This window comes from Vespula vulgaris, chromosome 8 (genome assembly GCF_905475345.1).
Source record: "Vespula vulgaris chromosome 8, iyVesVulg1.1, whole genome shotgun sequence".
NCBI classification, from domain to species: domain Eukaryota; kingdom Metazoa; phylum Arthropoda; class Insecta; order Hymenoptera; family Vespidae; genus Vespula; species Vespula vulgaris.
Genome location: NC_066593.1, coordinates 269,759 through 290,000, shown reverse-complemented (window position 1 = coordinate 290,000; position 20,242 = coordinate 269,759). Strand labels below are relative to the sequence as shown.

The window sequence follows — 20,242 nt, the reverse complement described above, 5'->3', positions numbered from 1 at the left end:
TCGATCGTTTTGCGACGGACCTCCGGGCATGGAAAATATCCCTCCTCCCTTCCTCGTCGGCCTCTCTCTCTCTCTCCTCTCTCTCTATTCTTTTTCTTTTCTCTTCTTTCTTCTTTCTCTCCCTATTTCCCTCGTATATATGTACGTACGTGCATACGCGCGCGCGCACACAAATATATATATATACATCTACCTATACGTACGCAGATATGTATATATATCGGTGGAAACTCGTTTCAAGTTTCACCGCGATATCACCGTTAGTTATTTTAATGGGGCCGCTTCCAACAGAGGTCGAGGATTCCAAATTTATACTTTCAACGGTACCGGACTTAATCTTTCTAACCATTTGCAACTGGACTGGGTCGACTCGTCCGACGAGCTACTCCCGTTTTCCGATCTTACGTACTCGAGTACTACGTGCCACGCTCCTTGTACAAGGGCACGTGGTCGGCCGATCGGATGAAAAATTGTTGTTGATTTATCGCTGAAAATAAGAGTTCGAATAAGGAAAGATATCGCGAGCGATCGATATCTCGGATTTCCACAGATTTCCAGCTAGGTGTATCCCAAGGAGGGACGGTTTCTCTTTCTCCTCGGCGATATTCCAGGATAATGAATTCACCGATGCGAGAGAGGAAGAGGCTCGGGGCGTGGAAAACGCGGATCCATGTTTCTCGATCGCTCGAGTTTCGTCGTTTTTCTGATGGATCGACGCGAATCCCGGTCGCGTGCGAGCTCGCTCGAGTTGGCTGGCTATGCGTCGAGTTTCACTTTGCGACTCCAGGGCGTTCTCTCCGTTGACTATTTTAACGAAGTCGCGCCAAACTTCTCCGAGAGCTCTCGCATAGGAAGAGAGATGAGAGAGAGAGAGAGGGAGAGAATAGTTTCTCGACCGGATCGTCCCGCTGGCCATCGCACGGCCGCGCCGGTCCAAGTATTTTTCCATCTTGGTCGCACGCGCGATGCCAACGGCCATAAATGATTTCAAGCGTCGATCTCGACGACTATAACGAGGCCGATCGAGAGCTCCAGCGGCGATCTCCGCCTTTCTTTTCTTCCTCTCTCTCTCTCTCTCTCTCTCTCTCTCTCTCTCTCTCTCTCGTCTCTAGCGAGGAACGAAAAAAGGAAAAATAAGGAAGAGAAAGAAACGACGCGTTGGTTCGATAAAACGTCGCGATCCGAACCAGTTTCGTTAACGAATCGAATCTATTAATCGACGCGCGTCATCTTCCACTTTTGAGAGTACAAGACGATCCCGGAGGGATCGCACTGTCGACGAAGGGAGATGAAAATACGCGTGCTCGCGTCGTTCGATCGATGTATCGGCCATTTTTACGCTTTATCATTTAACGTTCCTCGACGATGTCCCGTGGTTTCGACGTGGATTTATTAAGTGGAAGGTCCGACTACGACGCTACACTCGAACCATTTGCGAGCCATTATGCACACTTACGGATTCGCTATATCACTGTCTCACGACGATTGTCAGCGAGAAATTGCATCTTGAAAATAAACATTTTTCATATCTTTATCCCCGTCTATCTACTTCTCGATACGTAGCCGAAAACAAAGTAACCATTGAAGGATACCGGCGCGGGATAGGCGTACTCCAAGTTTGGTAAGTGAAGCGACTCGGTAATATCACCGACAGTCGACGAGGAATGCCGTGGCATAAATAGTAGATCACGTAGAAGAGATATAAAAGCGGAGCAGCGGTACCTCCTTCTTTTACGAAAGAATATTTCATAAAGCGCCGGAAAAAATCAAAAGCAGAAGGACTGGACGTCGAAGAGACGACGATGACGAGGTTCTCGTCTTGTACGATTTATCGGTTCTTTTTTCGAATTCTTATCGCGCTCCGTCAAAACGACGTACTCTCTCTCTCTCGCCTCCTCGAGCTACGCACATAACCGTGAATCGTAGTTGCGTTTGTCATCGTCGTTGTAAATAAAAAGGGCACCGCGGTGTCGTTTCGTATCCGAGGAAAGAGAGATCTACCGCGGATAGGGCCGCGCGGCCGAACGGGTCTTCCCTCGCCGCGCCGTCTCACTCGTCACGGTGTCTACCGTGACAGTAAACTCGGAGAGCGAGCTCTTTTATTGCTGCTTTCCTCCCTCTTTTCTCTTTCTCGTTTCTCCGAAAAGAAAAAAATCTCTTTATACGATGTCGAATCAACAGCTTCGAGCGATCTTCATCGATGTTTTTAATTTCTCGCTCGCACACGCGTATATGTTTCTAAACGTACAGTATATATGCGTGTGGATATATACGTACACGTACGAATAGTCGTTCGAGTCTTCTATCGGGTCTTATTACGAGTGCATGCGAGCAGAGATATCCGAGACGCACCCACGCGACTCCGCGCGTTCGCTAATTTTTATCTTCTTTGTCACGTTCGAATGGTTTCCACGGAAGGAGGGTGTAAGGGAGAGAGAGAGGAGGAGGGGAGTCCGCATGGATCGTGCGTGCAACAAATTAAAGGCGCGACCGTATACGGCTGAACTTTAATTTAATTGCGCAGTTAATCACGCGTAATTGCTTATGCACTTTTATGTTCCTCGCGTGTGCAGCGACAGGAACGCCAGCAGTTTTGTTATTCGCTTTTATCGTTCGACCGACTTTATTATATCCGTCTTCCTCTTTCATTTTCTCTTTCTCTTTCTTCCATTGTTTTCCCCTTTTCTTCGCATTTCTTTCTCGTCTATGCCTCGTTCGTCGCGACAAAGAAGTTTCCGTCGTCACGTTGGTCGCCACGACGACGGTCGAGCGAGAACCGCCAGAGCGGAGGAGAGCGGACGAGGTCGACGAATAAACGTCGACCGCGCTTATTTACGATTATAAAACATTTATCGCGACTCTCTGAGAAATGTATACAAAGTTCGATCGAACAAGTCGGCCGATAAATCAATAGTTTCTCGCGTTGAAAAGAAATTGAGCGGCTCGAGAGAGATATTTCTCTCGATTCATCTCTCCCGGGATCTAAACTACGATTCGATAAGGAAGTGTACGAGTTGAATCGAACCTTAGATTCGGTTCTAGATAGCGCGACGGAAAAGCGTTCGCTCGAGAAATTACAGTCCCGCGCGTAAATTCATTGATTATTGTCCGATACATTTATCATTAATAAATTTCCGAGCGATAATAACGGGCGATCGGTGGTCAAATTAATTCGGACGAGAACTTTCCAAGTCGACCGGAGTCAACTTTCGAAGTCGTTGGAAAACGTAGCTTTCCGCCAGGTGCTCGAAATAAATTCCGTTCTAAACTCGTTGCAGGTGCTTGTTACAAAACATATTCGGCGTGTCGAAAAGTCGGCGAGCGTTCGAATTGAAACGACTTTTATCGGAGGAGCTTTCCGAAGGCACGCGAGACGCGGATTCCCGGGAAAGGAGCAAAGTGGTAGCGCGACGCGAGATTCGAAACTCTCACTACCGGCAGCTTCGTCGACGACGCCAAGAGAAACGAACGAGACTATTCGGTGTTGACTGGCGTGGCAACTTCTCACGCGAGAACGACGTGTCGGGACTAACGGCTCGATAAGCGCCTCGACAACCGTGATCGATGCATTTTTATAACGGCCCGAGACACCCACTAGTATCACCACGCGCGATATCACCCAGGAAAACGTCGTGTCTTTTTTCTTCTCGCGCCGATCGGGCTAATTACCCTCCTAACGTCGACGCGGCCACGGTTCGCGACTCTGCGACGAAGTCGTACAAATTTGGTCAGACGTTACGACACGTTTCTACGCTAAAGTAGTACAAGCCATAACTACGCAATCACCTGCGTCGCGACGAAAATTTAGCGCCCCGTTTTAATCTTCACGACTTCGTGCTATACCCGGATTCGCATAACGATCGACGACTCGAGTAACGCCGCGAGAGGCGGACTCTGATCGTCGACGACGTCGCTTCGAGACGATCGAGAAGATCCTCGTATTTCGTTGCCGAGAACACCTCCGTGAGATCTTCGTGTAAAACCCGACGATTCCGTAGGAAAAAGTCGCTGATTCACGAATACGAGCGAGCGTGATCGATTTTATCCTCCGAAAGATAGCCGTTAAAACCCCATGGTCTCCGTCTCGCGCTGAAACAGGACGAGGATTATCGGAGCAATACGTTCCTTTCGAAATGATTTCATTCTGGATATCTCTGGCGATCTCGCCAATTGCGAGTAACGTACGTCGGCGGCGTGCGTACGTAAGTAGATACGTACGTACGTACGGCGTAGATAAGCCTTTAATCAGGCCGGGGAGAAGGACGAAAACGAACGGGTATGGCGATCTCTATCGATCCTTGTTTCTCACTAGTAGCGCAGGATTATTTCGTGACCGCGACGTTACGTCTCGGATCTCGAATTATTTAGATTTTATCGGTGGAATGCCTTTGACGATCGACGACTCGAGCGATCCTCGAAATTTCTTACGAAAATTCTAAATCCGAATCTGTACGCGCATATAGTATAATAAACAGAGAGAAGAAGAGGGACATCGGCGCGTAAGTCAATGGGCATAAAATTCTATTGATCGTAAATATACGTGGCTCGTTAAAAGGCCTTAGTTCGAGGGTTTTAAATGATAATAAACCACAGTTATTTTCATACGATACAGTTACGGTCGATCTGAATTATCGCAACAGTAAAAATTTTACAGCGACGATCGGAAAGAAAAGGGAGAGGGACGGGGAAGGTGGAAATTAAAAGCGAGTCTCGCACTCCTGTACGCAAGTAAATACTTACGACCGGTATTGCCGCGAATACTCCGACTCACGTCCCTACGAACGCATCCTTTATAACAACGAGTCAGTTTCTCGGAATGGCAAGCGTGGAGGCAAACGCACCAATGAAATTATTAATAAGTCGTTAACGAGCGCAATAATTTTTCCTAAAAAGTCGTTACTCCCGAGGAAACAGGACGCGCGGCGGCGCGTGGTCGGTGAAATTTTCATCCCTCGTCGAATCCTCGCGAGGAGTCGAAGACGTCACCTTTGCATTTGAAGAGATAAAAGGCTCGATAATCGATTCGATAACCAACGAGGAAATCTGCTCCAATTTCGCGATTATCGCGATATAACTCGAGAGCTTATACGGCGCTCGTTCGAGCGATCGGAGATCGCGATAAATTCGTTCGAGCGTCCTTGCCCTTTAAATATCTGCCGCCTGCGCTCCTTCGTCCTCTCTCTTTTTCCTTTTTTCTTTTTCCTTTTTTCTTCTTTCTTTCGTACCGGCGACGAACGCGCTCTACGCCTTTCGTTTCGTTGCCCGAGAAACGTTCGACGTCTCGCGTCCTTCCACGTCGTATCGACCAAGCAAATCGTTATTAATTTCGTCAGCTATTTTTCTCGCTCGTTCTAACAACAAAGAAAATTGCCGGAGAGAGCCGACCGAACGTTCGTTACGCGCCTCGCTGAAAGAGAAAAAGAAAGAAAATGGGCAGAAAGTGCTGTTCACGATAGATTTCGCAAGTTTTCCGTCGCGTATATCGGCCCGATCGATGCAATGCCAATCTAATCGGTGCGCTGCGAGAAAGAGAGATCGCGCGTGAATGAACGCTTGGACGAGGATAAAAAGTTATTTAACGTACGATCGAACGGCACGCATTTTAATAAGAACGTAACTTCGTCATACGGACGTCGATTTGCTCGAACGTGCCGGAAAAATATTTCATCGATTAGCGAAAAGGTTGCGCGTGCACGTTCGGCGGGCACGTTCGATGGCAAAAACAATGCACCGGGCTCGCACGTGCGACCGCTCGAAAGCGCAGTCCTGGTGGAACGAGAAAAAAGCAGAGATACGCGCACCGGCGACGTTTCGAGAGCCTTTTAGAAAACGCACTCCGACGCGCTCTCTCGCGCGGACAAACTCGATCTCGGAGAGAGAGCCGTTATCGCGGCAACACGCGAATCATTTCGCGTACCCAGGGACTCGGCTCTGCGAGAAAGAAAGAGGAAAGAGGGCGAGAGAAGGAGGGAACTTTGGTGACATTTGTCCAAGAATACTACATCGGTCGGCGGACACTCTTGCAATCGGCTCCGCCATCGAAACCCCACTCTCATTAAGGAATCTCACGGCAGTGTACGTATTCCAACACTCGCGCGTTTGCGCGTGCGTGCGTGAGAAACGGGGGAAGAGAGAAGGATTCGATCCGCAGTATCTTTCGGATTCTGTAATTTATTTTCCTACCCAGTTTCCATCTTAACGAGCCGAATATCTCATACTAAATGCCGTTTCGCGAGCTGCTCCCTTCGTTCGTTCGTTCGTTCGTTCGTTCGTTCGTTCGAGAGAGAGGGAGAGAGGCCTCGAGGCCTGCAGTAATCTTTGGATTCCACGGCGATAAGGACGAACGCGTTGACGTTTAATGAAAGCTATATTTAATTAACATTGTAATGGCGTTTATAATCTCCTTGATGATCGGAATAAAGTTTCTCGAAGGAAGTCATCGATGAGAAGGCGTCCATCGTTTTCTCTCCTTGAAAACGGATAAGTATGGATATCTTTTTATCACTTTTTATCGTTAGTACGTATTTACGGTAGGAGCGAGTCTAGCGGCTAAACGTGCGCCAGAGACAAAACGAATGGTCGCTTGTATCGAGGCGAAGAGAATTGGAAAAGAAAGAAAGGGGGGACCGAAGGAAGAAAGGAAGAAGGGAAGAATGGAAGAATGGAAGAAAGGAAAAAAGGAGAGAGGGAGGGAGAGCATGCGTTTACGGCGTTTTAAGGCTTCGCGTCACGTATTAGAGTCGAGCGACGGATTAAAATATCAAAGGTAACCGGCCGGCTTCGGATCATGCGGAAGTCATCGACGACGAGGACGACGGAACGAAAGGCCTCCTGAACGAGTGCGACATCCGTCTCTCCTAGACGTAGATCGCTCCGGGTAGAAAGGACGAGACGCGCGATGCTGCGAGAAGGGGACGGAAAAAGCAAAGAGAGCAAAAAGTAGGCACCTTCGTTCGACGAGCGATAACGTTCACGTAATCGCCACAGCCGTTCGACGTTGTCAGGGAAGTCGCTTCGAAAAAGAGTCTCGCTAATTGCGAGATGAAAAGTTCGATGCGTGAAATTGATCGATGGCAAATTACGGCTTCCGGCAGGGAGTTCCTTATTGCAGGGTCGTTCTCGGCGATTTTAGTAGATTTCTTTGCTCCTTCGACGGCAAAAACTTCCATAGACGGCGAGGAAAGAAGACGCGAAGAAAGGAAGACGCAACCCGTGACCGCTGGCACTCGCGTATCGTCTTTCTCGATGGATCAAAATATCAAAGGTTTCGCGAGACGGTAAAGGTCGGAGGTATGACCAATTGAACCTGAAAGAGGGTGAAAGAACAGAGAGAGAGAGAGAGAGAGAGAGGCGCAAGGGTAGAAGACGCTCGACAAAAGGAACAAGGACGAACGGAGGAGAGAAAAAGAGTAGAAAGAGGAACGATGAGCTAGGAAGGAAATCGATCGGTCATTACCATAATTTGTATATGAGTGCCACCTGGAACGATGGCAATACCCTGTGGTCAATGTACTCGGAGATATCTAGCCCCTTTCCTCCTTTGCCTTCACCCTTTTCTCGGTACCTTTTTACGACCCTTCCACTTTTTCTCTCTCTCTCTCTCTCTCCCTCTTCCTTTCTGTATTCTATATGAACCGCGATACGATTACTACGCACGACCACGACGAAGAAAAACGAGAATCTCTTTCTTTTCTCGAAAGAATGAAAAAGTTTCGAAGGATTCAAACGAAGAAGAAGATTCGCGTACAAGGTAAGACGAAGAAAGTAAGACGAGCTACGTTCGAGGTAGATGCAGGAGCCCGCTTCTGAACCGCTTCTGAACCGCTTCCGAAGCGCTGCCAGTGCGTGGCGTGTAAGCCGAGACCTCGCTGCGATCGTATATCAATGGCTATAGGTAGGTACATGCGTTGCGCGAATAAATATAATTATAAGTAAGAGCAAGGCTGAACCACGCCCTGTCTCCGTTCTACTATCTCTCTCTGCCTCTCTCTCTCTCTCTCTCGGTGGACGAACACGCACGAACGACGACTACTTTGCTCGTACCCAACGACGAGTACCCATCCCTACTTTTGCTCTCCCTCTACACACATGGCGCTCCGTCAGGATAGATGGATTTAGCTCTTCGGTTATGCTTCCTTTCGTCTCGCGACAAGCGCACCACCGACCTATGGGAGGTATGCGTGTGTGTGCCTGCTTCGAGATACCCGGAGGCGGGTCGAATGTGTTCCCGAGGAGGACGTTGCAGATCGCGAGGACGATCGACCTCGATCATAGAGAGAGAGAGAGAGAGAGGAAGGGATATTTATATGTATATATATGTATACATCGAAGAAAGAGAGCCACGATCAAGACGCTTTGGATGGCCCAGAAAGATAATTGGAATACTCCTCGTTCGGCAGCAATCCTTCGTAAACATTTCGAGAAAGTAATTGAGTCGATAAATCGATGATGGATAAATCAACGAGAAGCTTCGCTTCCTTATATCTCTCTCTCCCACTCTCTTACGTGATTTTCTAGGATTAACAAATGCGATAGTTATATCATCGGGGGACGATTAGTTATATCATCCAAATGTCCGACGAACTTACTTCTAATGGTTTGAGATTACATCTTTGGACGGTTCGACGGAGAAATTGTAATAATAACCGATAGACGGCTCGAGGGAGCAACTTTTCTCGTTGCATAAATCGTCACGGATAGAGGAAAGAAAGTCCAGAACGTTCGCGCGCGCGTGTCACGACGACGTTACGTGTAATATCCTGAAATCATCGGACGATCGCCCGGAGAATCGCGAGTGAAGGGCCGCCAGTAATCAAGATTATTATCCCGAGATATTCGAAAGATAGTGGAAAATCGTCGAAACGTACACGATGCCGATCGTTAGCCCAACTCCGTATTCGTGCGAGTTAAACGAAATCGATCGATTCTCCGACGTTTCGATTCGAGATAAAGCACGCAAATTGCCCATAAAATTAATTAGCACGTTCGATTTCTCGTGTGATTTCTAAACGATACTCATCTCTCCGATCTGTAATCTTATTCGTATGAAATATATTCACGAGGCTCGTTCTCTCGATGTCGCGATTAATCCCGGGACATGCGCCGATCGAAATTCCGTTAAGAGTAAGGTCGATGAGCACGACGAGGAAGGAGTATCCGAGGACAAAGTAAAGGAAGAAAAGAATTTCTCCACGCCCCTCTTTCATCTCGTGCCGAGTGCGAGATCGCGATTGTCGCGACCTGTTGAGTGAGTGCGTTTATATATGCGTCTCTCGGAGAGAAGGAGAGAGATAGCGTCGTAAATCAAAAGGCATTCCTCACGGTGACGTAAGAAAAACAGCTGCTTGCACGTCGTCCGAGGGTGTGAGCCGGCGGTCGACGAGCGTGTAAGCTCTCTCTCTCTCTCCCCCTCCCTCCCAATCCCTCGCAACGCAATACTCGTACGTACGTGGATACTCGCTATACTCGCGGAGAGTAAGTGCGCGGACACAATGTATAAAAGGTAGCACAAAGCTCTCTAATTCCGACCGATTGTCCTCGCTTCGAGCTTGTCGCTCACGAAAAGAAAGATGGAGAACGGGAGAGGGAGAGAGAGAGAGAGAGGGAGAGACGCAAGGATTTGGCCAAACAGCTGCGCCCTCTCTTCTCTCTTCATTTTTTCATTTCATTTTTCATTTCCTCTTTTGCATTCGAGAATCCGTATCCGAGGAGCGAGTATGAATACGAAGTAAATGGACTTCTCTTTTAACCGAGAGAGGATCACGCGAGCGTGACCTCCATGGTTCTCGCTTTCGCTACAGGTGTCTTTTATACGCTTCGTGATCATCTCTCTTCTCGGGCCAGTCCGATCGAGTTTCGAGAAAGTATACGAAAGGAATCGAAAGAAAGAGACGAGGAGCGAATGTTCCAACGATATTCTCGTCGGTTGGAACGTTTAAATTGTTTCTTAGAAACGAACGATAACTCGAAGGTGAGTCGCCTCGTGACTATCAAGGAAGCCGAGAAGAGATTCCTAGTCGGAGCAAAGAATTCCTGTGGGTGATCGGCAGGAGGCGAGGTAGTAACACACCCAAGAGCTCCTCGGGTATGAATAGATAGAGGAGAGAGAGAGAGAGAGAGAGAGAGAGAGAGAGAGAAAGAAACGGATACAGGGCGTACACTCACGCATCGAGCCACACAAACTCGTTCAAGAAAGCGTGCTCGCATAATGCTTACCTATATAGACGCGAATCTCGCGCATAATAAAGGAGCTCTCTCCGACAAGCGAGAAAACCCACGTCGATTCGAATTTTCTCCGCTTCTAAGACGACGCTCGACTCTATCCGGTAAACGTGTATCCGTCTCCTTCTTCTTCTTTCCTTCTCTTGCTTTTTCTTCATAGACGAAGCTCGCGTTAACTGCTAAGTATTCGTAAAAATTCGACGTTCGAAAGAACCGCGATTGAGAGAAAAAGGATACAACAAATCGTTGTCTCTTGCTCGTTGCTGGACTGTCTTTTCTCTCTCTCTCTCTCTCTCTCTCTCTCCTTCCCGTCTAACAATAAGTACGGTCGAGGTCCAAAGTGGCGCGTTCGAGTCTGCTTCTCTCTCGCGACCCGCGGTAAGCAAAGCAAACGACCTTCCGTGGAATCTGGACAACCTGTCTGCCCGCCTGCAGCCGCCGAGACCAGGCCTGCACTTGTTCTGCACACGACTCTCCGTCTTTCTCTTTCTCTCCACTCCGTCTTCCTACCATCCGTTTCGTTCCAGTAGTAACAGCACCGCCAAGCTGTACTAGCACGACCCTTTTCGCTGATCATTAACTCACAGTTGCCGTCGACTACTCGTGCCCGTCTACTTACTATACCTTTCGCCTCCTTCTCGTTCTCTTTCTCTTTCTCCCTCGTTCCTGAGTCATCCGTGAAATCTTTCAAACGATCGCTCTCGCCGTTCCTTGTCCTCAACGGGACAGGAAAAATCTTGATCTCGGAGGAAAAAGCGTGTTCAATTTTACGTGTATTCATGGAAACATTTCGAAAGTCTTGAAAAGAGAGGAAAGAAAAAAGATAGTCGTCGGTCAAACTCGCGAACGAGGGAAAATTCGTTCCGGGTCGGTTTTGTTGGCGCGAAATCACTTATTGGATTTCGTCCACTCCTTGCTCGATCTTATCTCAAGCGAGCGTGTGCGTACGCGTGTGTGCGCGCTAAAGGGTGTTATTACGCGAGCGTATCTGACCGAGACAGGCGGGGTTTAAGCGCGAGCTCGTACGTTTCCAGGCTTATCGAGCGAATGAGAGAAAAAAGAGGGAGAAAGAGAGAGAGAGAGAGAGAAATAAAAGAAGAAAATAGATCACGCGGCTGCCGCTGCGACTATGGTACGGCCGATCGCGTTCCTAGATAAATCGGCGCGCGAGTCAAGCCGACCGTAATTATTCCTTCCGCTGCATGAATCGACGAACGAAATTGTACGAATTAATAACAGGATCTACGACTTATCGACGCGCACTCTTGTCCACGTCCTCCGTCCTACCACAATTTCTCTTTCGTACGTCCTATTTACCATGTTTTTCATTTTCTTTCATTTTCTTTAGAAATTCAATCGGTCCGTTTGCGCATACCTATCTGCCGTTTGAAATAAAATCGTTCTCTCTCCCTCTCTCGCTCTCGATGACGCGTCGAACCAAGAGGGATATTCTTGATCGATCGGCGATCGATAAGCCAGTTAATCCGATCGAAATCTCGATGGTATCTCGTTGTTCACGCCGCGCGACGTGTTTCGTTTTCTCGATGTAAAGTAACACGGAGGCGCTCAATTATACGGAGCGACGTGCACGATAACGAGACGGTTCGTAGAAATCTATTAAGAATTCACGAGACTTTCGTAAGATCGAGAAATCTGGTGGTAGCGGTGAGTCGATACGTTCACCGTCTGACTTTTATCGATTCCCCCTTTTAATTAATATCTAGCTTGATCGCGAAGAGCCCGCGCTAATTACCTCTTCTTATCATTCTTTATCGACATCCGGTGCAGAGTTAACGGCCCATGTTGAATCGCTTTGCATTTGATTTTTATAATATCTATATATTTGATCACATTCGTATCGTCCCTAAAGCTACTTTTGATTTCGTGCCAATAAAATTTCGAAAGAGGAAATCCTTTCTCTGCCTCGAACGTTGCGCTCTAGAGCGGACCTGGGACGAAGATAGTCGGGTATTTTCCATCGAAATGAAAAAAAAGACGGAACCTGCGAGCGTAAGTGAGAGAAAAAGAAAGTGGGGAGGATATATTACTATTGGCAGAAAGAGAGAATAAAGAGAAAGAGAAGCCATCCGGCAGGAGACACCGTATCGTAATTCGATAAACGTACGGATCGTCGATTTTGCGCCGGTTTTCTGGGTAGACGCTCCCATAAAGTGCCTAACGTTCGCCGATCACGTGGTATCATGGCGATCGACAAGAGTAGAGGTGGAAGAGATGGAGGAAGGATCGAGGAATAACGAGAAAGCAAGAGAGGAAGAGAAAGAGAAAGAGAACGAGAAAAAGAGGAATCGAACGAGCGACGTAAGGAGATGAAGAGAATATGAGGAGGAAGAGAGAGATGTATATATATATATATGTATATACGCACGAGGCGAAAGAGAAGAGACGACGACGGCGAGAGATGCGAGGAGGACAGAGAGAGAGAGAGAGAGAGAGAGAGAGAGAGAGGGGCAAGAGAGGAAGGGAGAGCTCGCGCGCGGAGAAGGGAGAGCAGTGGGAATTAAAAGGAGAGACGGACGACGCGGAGGTCCAACGATTTTCCCCGTAGAAGACTGGACCGTGGCGGCCATCTTGCTCTCTACATCCTCATCTCCTACTCCTCGCAGAACTCCTGCGCCCACCTCCTCCTCCTCTCTTCTCTTCTTTCCTGCTCCCCACCTCTCTCATCTTTCTCTCCTTCTTCCGTTCCTTCGTTACGTCTACGTACACGCTCATCTTGCGTGTGGATACACGCACGCGTATACCCCTCGTCCACCTATCGTCTTACCTTATATCTTACTTCCTCACCTACGCATTCGTTTACGCATACGCACGCGCATGCGCAATACGAATCTCCACTTTCATTCGTTAGTTCCGAAGAGAGAAAGAGAAAGAGAGAGAGAAAGAGAAATAGTAAACGACGATATCGAGTCCTAATATTTTATATCGCTCGCAAGCGAGTTAGAAGGATAACGTTGAAGATAAAATTCTTTCTAATTTCGAAAAGTCTGATTGGAATTAATTTACGATCATACGCGCTTTCACCGTTAATGCTGCTCGAATAATTATCAATATGATAATTATACCGGTTGAATATCGTTACGATGAATTCCGCGATAACACCTTCGTTGTCGGAGTAACGAAAAAGTTTCCGCCGTTCGTACCTATCTTTAGATATTATTTAACTATTTTCTTTTTCTCTTTTCATGTGGCAACCGTAGGTAAGTAGCATAAGTAGATACACTTGCGAGTATAAACAGAATTTCTTTTTATCCGCGATCAATTTCCATTTCTGACTGATTACGATACTCCAGGCGTTAAACGTTCGCGTGGTTTTACTACTGACATGTCTGGCTAACGTCGTCGCGCTTGCCATATTTTCTATCGATGTCTTACGGGACTCTATTTATTCGTTCTGCCTCTCTCTTCCTTTCTCTCTCTCTCTCTCTCTATTTATATATATATCGCTTACTCGTCAGTGTGCGTCAAAGAAAGAAGAGAGAAAGAGAGAGGCATGTAGAAAAAAAGAAATAAAAAGCCAATGTAAATTACGAAATCGCGACTCGCGAGAAGGATTTCTATGTTTCAGATTGCAACCTCCCGCAAAATAATAATCCGCAGGCAAGTAATAAAGTGTCAATTAAAGAAAAATGACACTTTTCTAATATCCTTATGCGGTTGACCTTTCGATCGACGCTCCGCGCTACCACCGTTGCTGTCGACGTGTAAAACGTGCCGTTCGAGAGAGAGAGAGAGAGAGAGAGAGAGAGATAGAGAGAAGGAACGAACGAACGCTATCGATGTTTAATCCCTCCCGTTAATACCATTTCCGAGGTCTCGTGGCGAGAGCGCAGCCTACGTAATAATTTGCTCGTATAACGTGTCCGATCGATGGTCCGTAAATCGATACGATTAGCGTATTAGTCGTTGAGTAGTACGAATTAATCTTCCTTGTCCTCGCACGATATCTTTCCATAAGAGATATAACGACTTTCCTCTCATAGACGAAAAGAAAGCAAAAAAGAAAACAAAAAATAGAAAGAAATTAAGATCGATTATCTTTTTATTTCTCTATACTCTGATCCGATGCACGCGGCTGTCAGAAGTAACAGGGAAGAAGGAAGAAGTCGAGCGGCGTATACCTACGTGTATACACGCGCTATAAGAGCGACAGCGATAGCGGGTAGGCACGAAGCAGGGAAAACGCGAAAGGATCAAAGGCACCTTCGAGTCGGACAAGAAGCGAGTGCGGATACGACAACGTCCAAGAACCAGCGAGCCAAAGAAAGAGAGAGAGAGAGATGATAACCCTGGCTTACATTTTGCTTTCCACGAACGAAACGGTTTTTACGTCGGTGCACCATCATTACTGCAATTTGGTGGGCATACGGATCGTGCCTCTGGTAATCCAAAATTCTCTCTCATATGTCGGAAGAAATATTTTCTTTGTGTCGTGCTACTTATCCTACTGTATTTCGATCGATCGAGCTTACTTCGAACGTAGTCCAAATCGCGGCAGGGTGTTAATAAAAATAACAGTCGATTGGATTCGACGTCGATATCGTGTACGGGAACGCCTCGAAGAAAATACGCTCGGATGGGCAATCCGTTAAAAAGTCGAACGTACGAGAGTTTCGCGATACAAAGAGCGTTGTACAGAAAAACACTATCATTATGCCCACGTAACGAAAGAGAGAGAGAGAGAAAGCTCACCCACCTTCGCGGCATTAACATAGATTACGTGCTGGCGATCCTCCGAGCGATTCGAGCCTACGTCATTAAACGATTACCATTACGCTTACCGGTACGCTTCGTGAGTCTCGAAAAAGAAGGTTCGAGCCTGTTGTTAGAGAGACGCGCGAACGCGATCTGACAATGTAATATCGATGGGGAAAGTGATTTGTGGCGAGACAAATCGATTGAATTGGCTAGAATCGATCGAGAACGGGGATACAGGAGGGGGAGGGAGGGGAGTATTCTCGATGAAATACGAGCACGAATAGTATTTCTCTGGATGGACGGAAATGATAGCGAAACGATTAAGTTCAAGTTTGTGCGCTTCTGTGAAACGTGTTCGATGGACATCGGATTATTAAAATTGACCTCGATCGCGGTTCTCCCCGATTCCTCGGCGTCTCTTTCGTCCCGAAAGAAGAAAAAAGTGAAATCATCGTTAAGCTACTTATTCCAAGGCTTAAGCACGCACCAAGTTCCTCGCGTCGACGTTTGCACGTCTTTTACGAGAAGCCATCCGAGGCTCGAGATATCTTTCGACTTAAGGTGGACCAATCCGCTCGAATGATCTCGAGAAGGTTTATTCCTCCCGACGACCATGCGAGGAACGAGGGAGATAAAAAGAAGAGACGAATCTAAAGTTTGACTTGGAAGAAGTTTGGATGGGCGAGATGCAGCGACTACGCAAACATCTACTTTATAAAGGATCTGCGTGCGAGAGAGAGAGAGAGAGAGAGAGAGGCGAAAAGAGGACGAAAGAATGAGCTCCAGAGCTTGCTTGTTTTCGTGGCTCCCAAGGTCTCCTCGAGCATTCGCGCGCATATCTCGCGGCCGATTAATTGCCGTTCATTTTTATTTATTGCAAAAGAGCAAGGTGGCGCGATCGAGCCAGGTTTCAAACAAAGAGAGAGAGAGAGAGAGAGAAAGAAGAAACGGACAAGAGTGCGTGCGTGGTTAATGGTTATTGGCTCGGCTATATTCTCCTCGATTCTCCTATAGATAGGTGTGTACAAGCACGAAGAAAGGCAATACGCGAAAAAGTCAGTCGCGTATGTACGTACGTGTGTACGTGCGCGCATTAGCGGTCTTACACATGTACCTACCAGAGTATGCACGCACGAGTGCAGTATAGACGAGCGCGGTAATAATAAATTCTGCGTAGCAACGTGACTTATCCGCGCAGACTGCCGACGCGGCAGTCGCTGGACCACGCGCGCACGCGAGTAGGTGTGCACGATCATTTTTAATTGGTCGACAAACCGATACACGCGGCCGATAACAGTGCCCGGCAGCGCTCGATGCAACGTAACGTTCTACGCCTATCTTTCGGCGTGTCCCTGAGATTTTTTATTACATCGCGCCAGCATGCCGTCGAACTTTGCTACCGTCGACTCGCTTACGCCTTTTCCTTCCTCCTCCTCTCCCCTCCTCCGTCCACGTTCTCTCAATTAAACTATTTCTTCGTGGTTTTTCGGGAAATCGACTGCGGAGAGATCGCACGCGATCTACGCGACGCGCCCTCGCCGCCCTGCCGGTGAAACAATTGAAACTCGATAGCCGTCTTTATAAGCCTATCGTCGGCTTATTCGGAAGGCCTCGTAAAAGTCCATGATTACAACTTTCGCCTCGGACGAGATCCGTGGCGCTACGCCGGCGAAGAACGCAACTCGAGTACACTGACGGCTCGACGCTCCGCCGTTCGCGTTCGCTCTCGCACGCTGACATTTTCCTCCTTCTTCCGTTTTTATGCTTCGACCTTTCGAGACTCTCGGCCGGTCTCTTCGTCGCGGCATCTAAACGAAGCTGTTAATTATTCCAAAGGACGAACCGAGGAGATTTACGATCGGTCTTTGAAAAATAAATCGAACTCACCCAGCCCGAAGAGAAGCTGCCGCGGCCGCGGCCGTGAGCGTGAGCTGCTGAGCGGCGGCGGCGGCAGCACCGGCTGCTGGATCGGCGGCAACGAGCTCCGAAAGGACGAGGACGGTCGTGGTGGTGGTGGCGGTTCCGCAATTCGGCGCGGTGGCAGTTACGGTGTGCCGAACGCTCGGTAACTCGTCCTCGTGTTGGAGCTGCAATTGAGGGTAGTGATGAAGGTGAAGAGCCGCCGCGGTCGCGCCAGCCCCCGTTCTCGGTGCCACGCAGGTCGGCGGTAGGAGCCCGGTTCTGCTGACGACCGAGGGCGGCGAGGGCGAGGGTGGCGACGGCGGGGGTGGCGGGTACTCGACCACTTGAACTCGATCGGCCTCGTTCTCGTATATGATCTCCTTGTCGTGGGTGTACATCACCGTCTTTTGCCCGTCGTTGTAGATCAAATCGATCATCTTGTGCTCGCCGACGGCCAACGTCGGATTTCCAGCAGTCGTTTCGGTTCCCGGCGTCACCCGACCGTCCGGATCCTCCGGCCCGTTCGCACCGCGTTGCTGCACGTCCTCCGGATCTCCGCTGATACCGTGTTGCTGCTGCTGCTGCTGCTGCTGCTGCTGCTGTTGCTGCTGCTGATGATGGTGGTGGTGGTGATGGTGGTGACGGTGGTGATGGTGATGATGGTACTTCGGATGGAGCGGATGCACGGCCGGAGGTTCGTGTAGGTCCAACACGTTCACCGGCTGCATCGTCGCCAGTAAGACTTGTTGATCGTTCTCGTTTTGATTTTGATTGCTTAGGGAAGAGGATGCCGGCGACACGGGTCCCTCCTGCACCTGGACACATACGCACACACGGAGGATTGGACGTAACTCGTCAAAGAGCATCGGAAAATCGTGTATCCGTCCCTTGTCGCGCCCGTACGCGTATCTCGTTCGACGCGATTGGACGCCGCGATAAAGATCCGAGCTAATTACCGAGGAAAAGGAAAATTTATTAATCGGCGCGTTACGACACGCGACGTACGGTTCATACGATTTATACCTTCGAAGCCTCGTACGCGCGTAGGTGTTCGCCTCTCGTACAACCCCTCTCGTTTAACGTTTCGCGAATGCTAATGACGCGTACTCGCGTACGTCTTACCGTACCGGCCCGATAGAAATTATATTAATAACGTCGAACGCGACGCGAGTCCGAAACGCGTCTCATTACCTTTCCACTCGTAACTCATCTTCCAGTAATAATAATTAATAGTTCCAGTCGGTTCCTCTAATACGCACGAAAGATCAAACGATCGCGCGGTATCGAGCCGATGACTCGAGGCGAAGACTCGAGTTGGCCGTTCACCGGTCTAGCTACTCAGATCTTATCTCCTCTTTTCGCTAAATAAAGAACGTTCGAGATTCCCTCGTCCATCGACTTTGTATCTCCGCGTCGAGGGAGAGAAGCGCGATAGCGTTATTAAGTATCTTACGTATCTACGTACCTCCCACCACGTCCATTAAGCTAATTAACGATATTGCGAATCATCCGCTCGAAAGTGGACGTCGATTGCCGGATAAATTTTCTTTACGGTCGTCTCTGAATTTCAAGATACGAAGAAAGATCTCTCCGCGCGCTTTTAATTATTCTCCGATCTAAATCCAATGCGCGGCCTTGACTTTGAAATTCAACGCGACTCTCCCTCCCTCTCCTCATCCTTTTCCTCGGACCCAAGGAGAGTCCACTTCGCGTCGGAAGAACCGGACTCGCGTTCAATTTTTATGACGCGTTTTATGCGTGCGTGCGCGTGCGGAGGTGGCTCTCGTTACTCGTTCGATACGAAACGCCGTTTCGCGGTACCTGCTGCGCTTCCGTTTCGTTCACCTACATCGAATGCGATTCTCGCCACGGGACTCTGATCTCGTTTAACATTTTTTAACCCTTAACGGGCGAGCCGAGAAAGTATGACGCACGGTTTCGAATCGCCAAAGGTCGAGAGTCAACCGATCGATAAATCAAACGATCCTGCAAAGTCGATACCGACAACGAAACTCATTCGACAGGAAATTCGGATACGGAACGGTCGATCGAAGCAACGAACTAAGAAGAGAGAGAAGAGTTTCCCTCGAGAGGCAAAAACTTTTTCGTAATAACGGCTAATTGGCCTGCCGAGCGGAGAGCTCTGCGCGCGCGCGAGAGAGAGAGAGAGAGAGAGAAAACTCTCGAAAGAGAGAGGGAGATATCGCGAGAGATACCTCCTCGCTCCTAGCTCCGGGCTCCTCTCGTCTAGTTTCTTCCATACGTGCGATCCTTACCGATCGAGAACGTACGCAGCTGCGTGAAACAACGCGTGGCTATGCTCGAAGAAGAGGGGACCGAGATACGTGGAATCGTTAAGAAGCTTTTCTTTCGTTCGTGCGAGCTTCTACGAGAGGGATGTTTCCCGGATGTTCGCCGGATGTTCTCCGTTCTGTCTCCGCTATTTCTTTCTTGTTGGTCGCTCCGCTCCCAACGCCAAATAGTCATTACGCTCCCTTCTCTCTCTCTCTCTCTCTCTCTCTCTCTCTCTATCTATCTCTCTATCTATCTATCTCTCTTCCCTCCCCTCTTCCCATCCTTCCATCCTTCCTTACTTTATTCTACTCTCTTGCTCGAGCGTAAAAAAGTCAAACTGGCGTTCGAGACGACGCGAGACGAGGCGCACAATGCGACTACGTACCTCGTACTCTAACGATCCTTCTCCGGCGCGTTCGTCCACCGGTAATAGAAGTTAATAATATAAAACGAGATGCATTTATGGCAGTGGTTTTCAAGTTCTCTCCGGGAGATCCTTTCCAAGAGTGCGCGTAGAAACGATCGATATAAACGAGGTGGAAAGAAACGAAGCGCTATCGTTTACTAAACGTACTCAAATAAATATTTACTTATCGTGGAACGAAGGCATCGATCGTTATTAAACGTCCGGATAGATCGGCGTGACATTTTTCAAAGACGCGTTTGAAAACCACTGATTTATAATACGGTTCGTACGCTACGCACGTTTAGAAATAATCGCGCGAGATGTTCTAATCGCGTCGATCTCAACGCGTCGAAGGCTCGTTAATGAACGCTCTTCCTTTTTTTTCATTTTCTTTTCTCTATAAAGAGCGTTTCTAAAGCCGATCACGTAAGCGAGCGCGATCATCCGCGCGCGATTTTCCTACGAGCGCGTCATCCTTTTAGTCTCGACAACAAAAAATGTTCGTCCTTAACACGATTCGATCTTAAACGCTCGGCGATCGTTCGATCGATAGGTCACAAACGGAGACAAATTTTTTTGCGTCGTTTTTCCTCTTTTTTTACGATTATGAAAGTAAGCGACGCGTATGAAAATGAGCGAGTTCGTCGTACGACCACCGGTTTCTTGCTCGTTTTACGGCGATGTTTTCTGTTCTTTTTTCTT

At 48.3% G+C, this 20,242-nt stretch overlaps 1 protein-coding gene across 6 annotated transcripts in view; it reads right to left on the bottom strand.

Annotated features, from left to right (window-relative positions):
* Positions 1-20,242, bottom strand: part of LOC127065846 (protein grainyhead) — a 62,358-nt gene that overhangs the window by 37,350 nt on the left and 4,766 nt on the right. For all 6 annotated transcript variants that reach the window (XM_050998752.1, XM_050998753.1, XM_050998749.1 and 3 more), the window contains one exon: positions 16,825-17,654. In XM_050998752.1, coding sequence (XP_050854709.1) covers positions 16,825-17,654 — 830 coding nt within the window. The remainder of the gene's footprint in view (positions 1-16,824; positions 17,655-20,242) is intronic.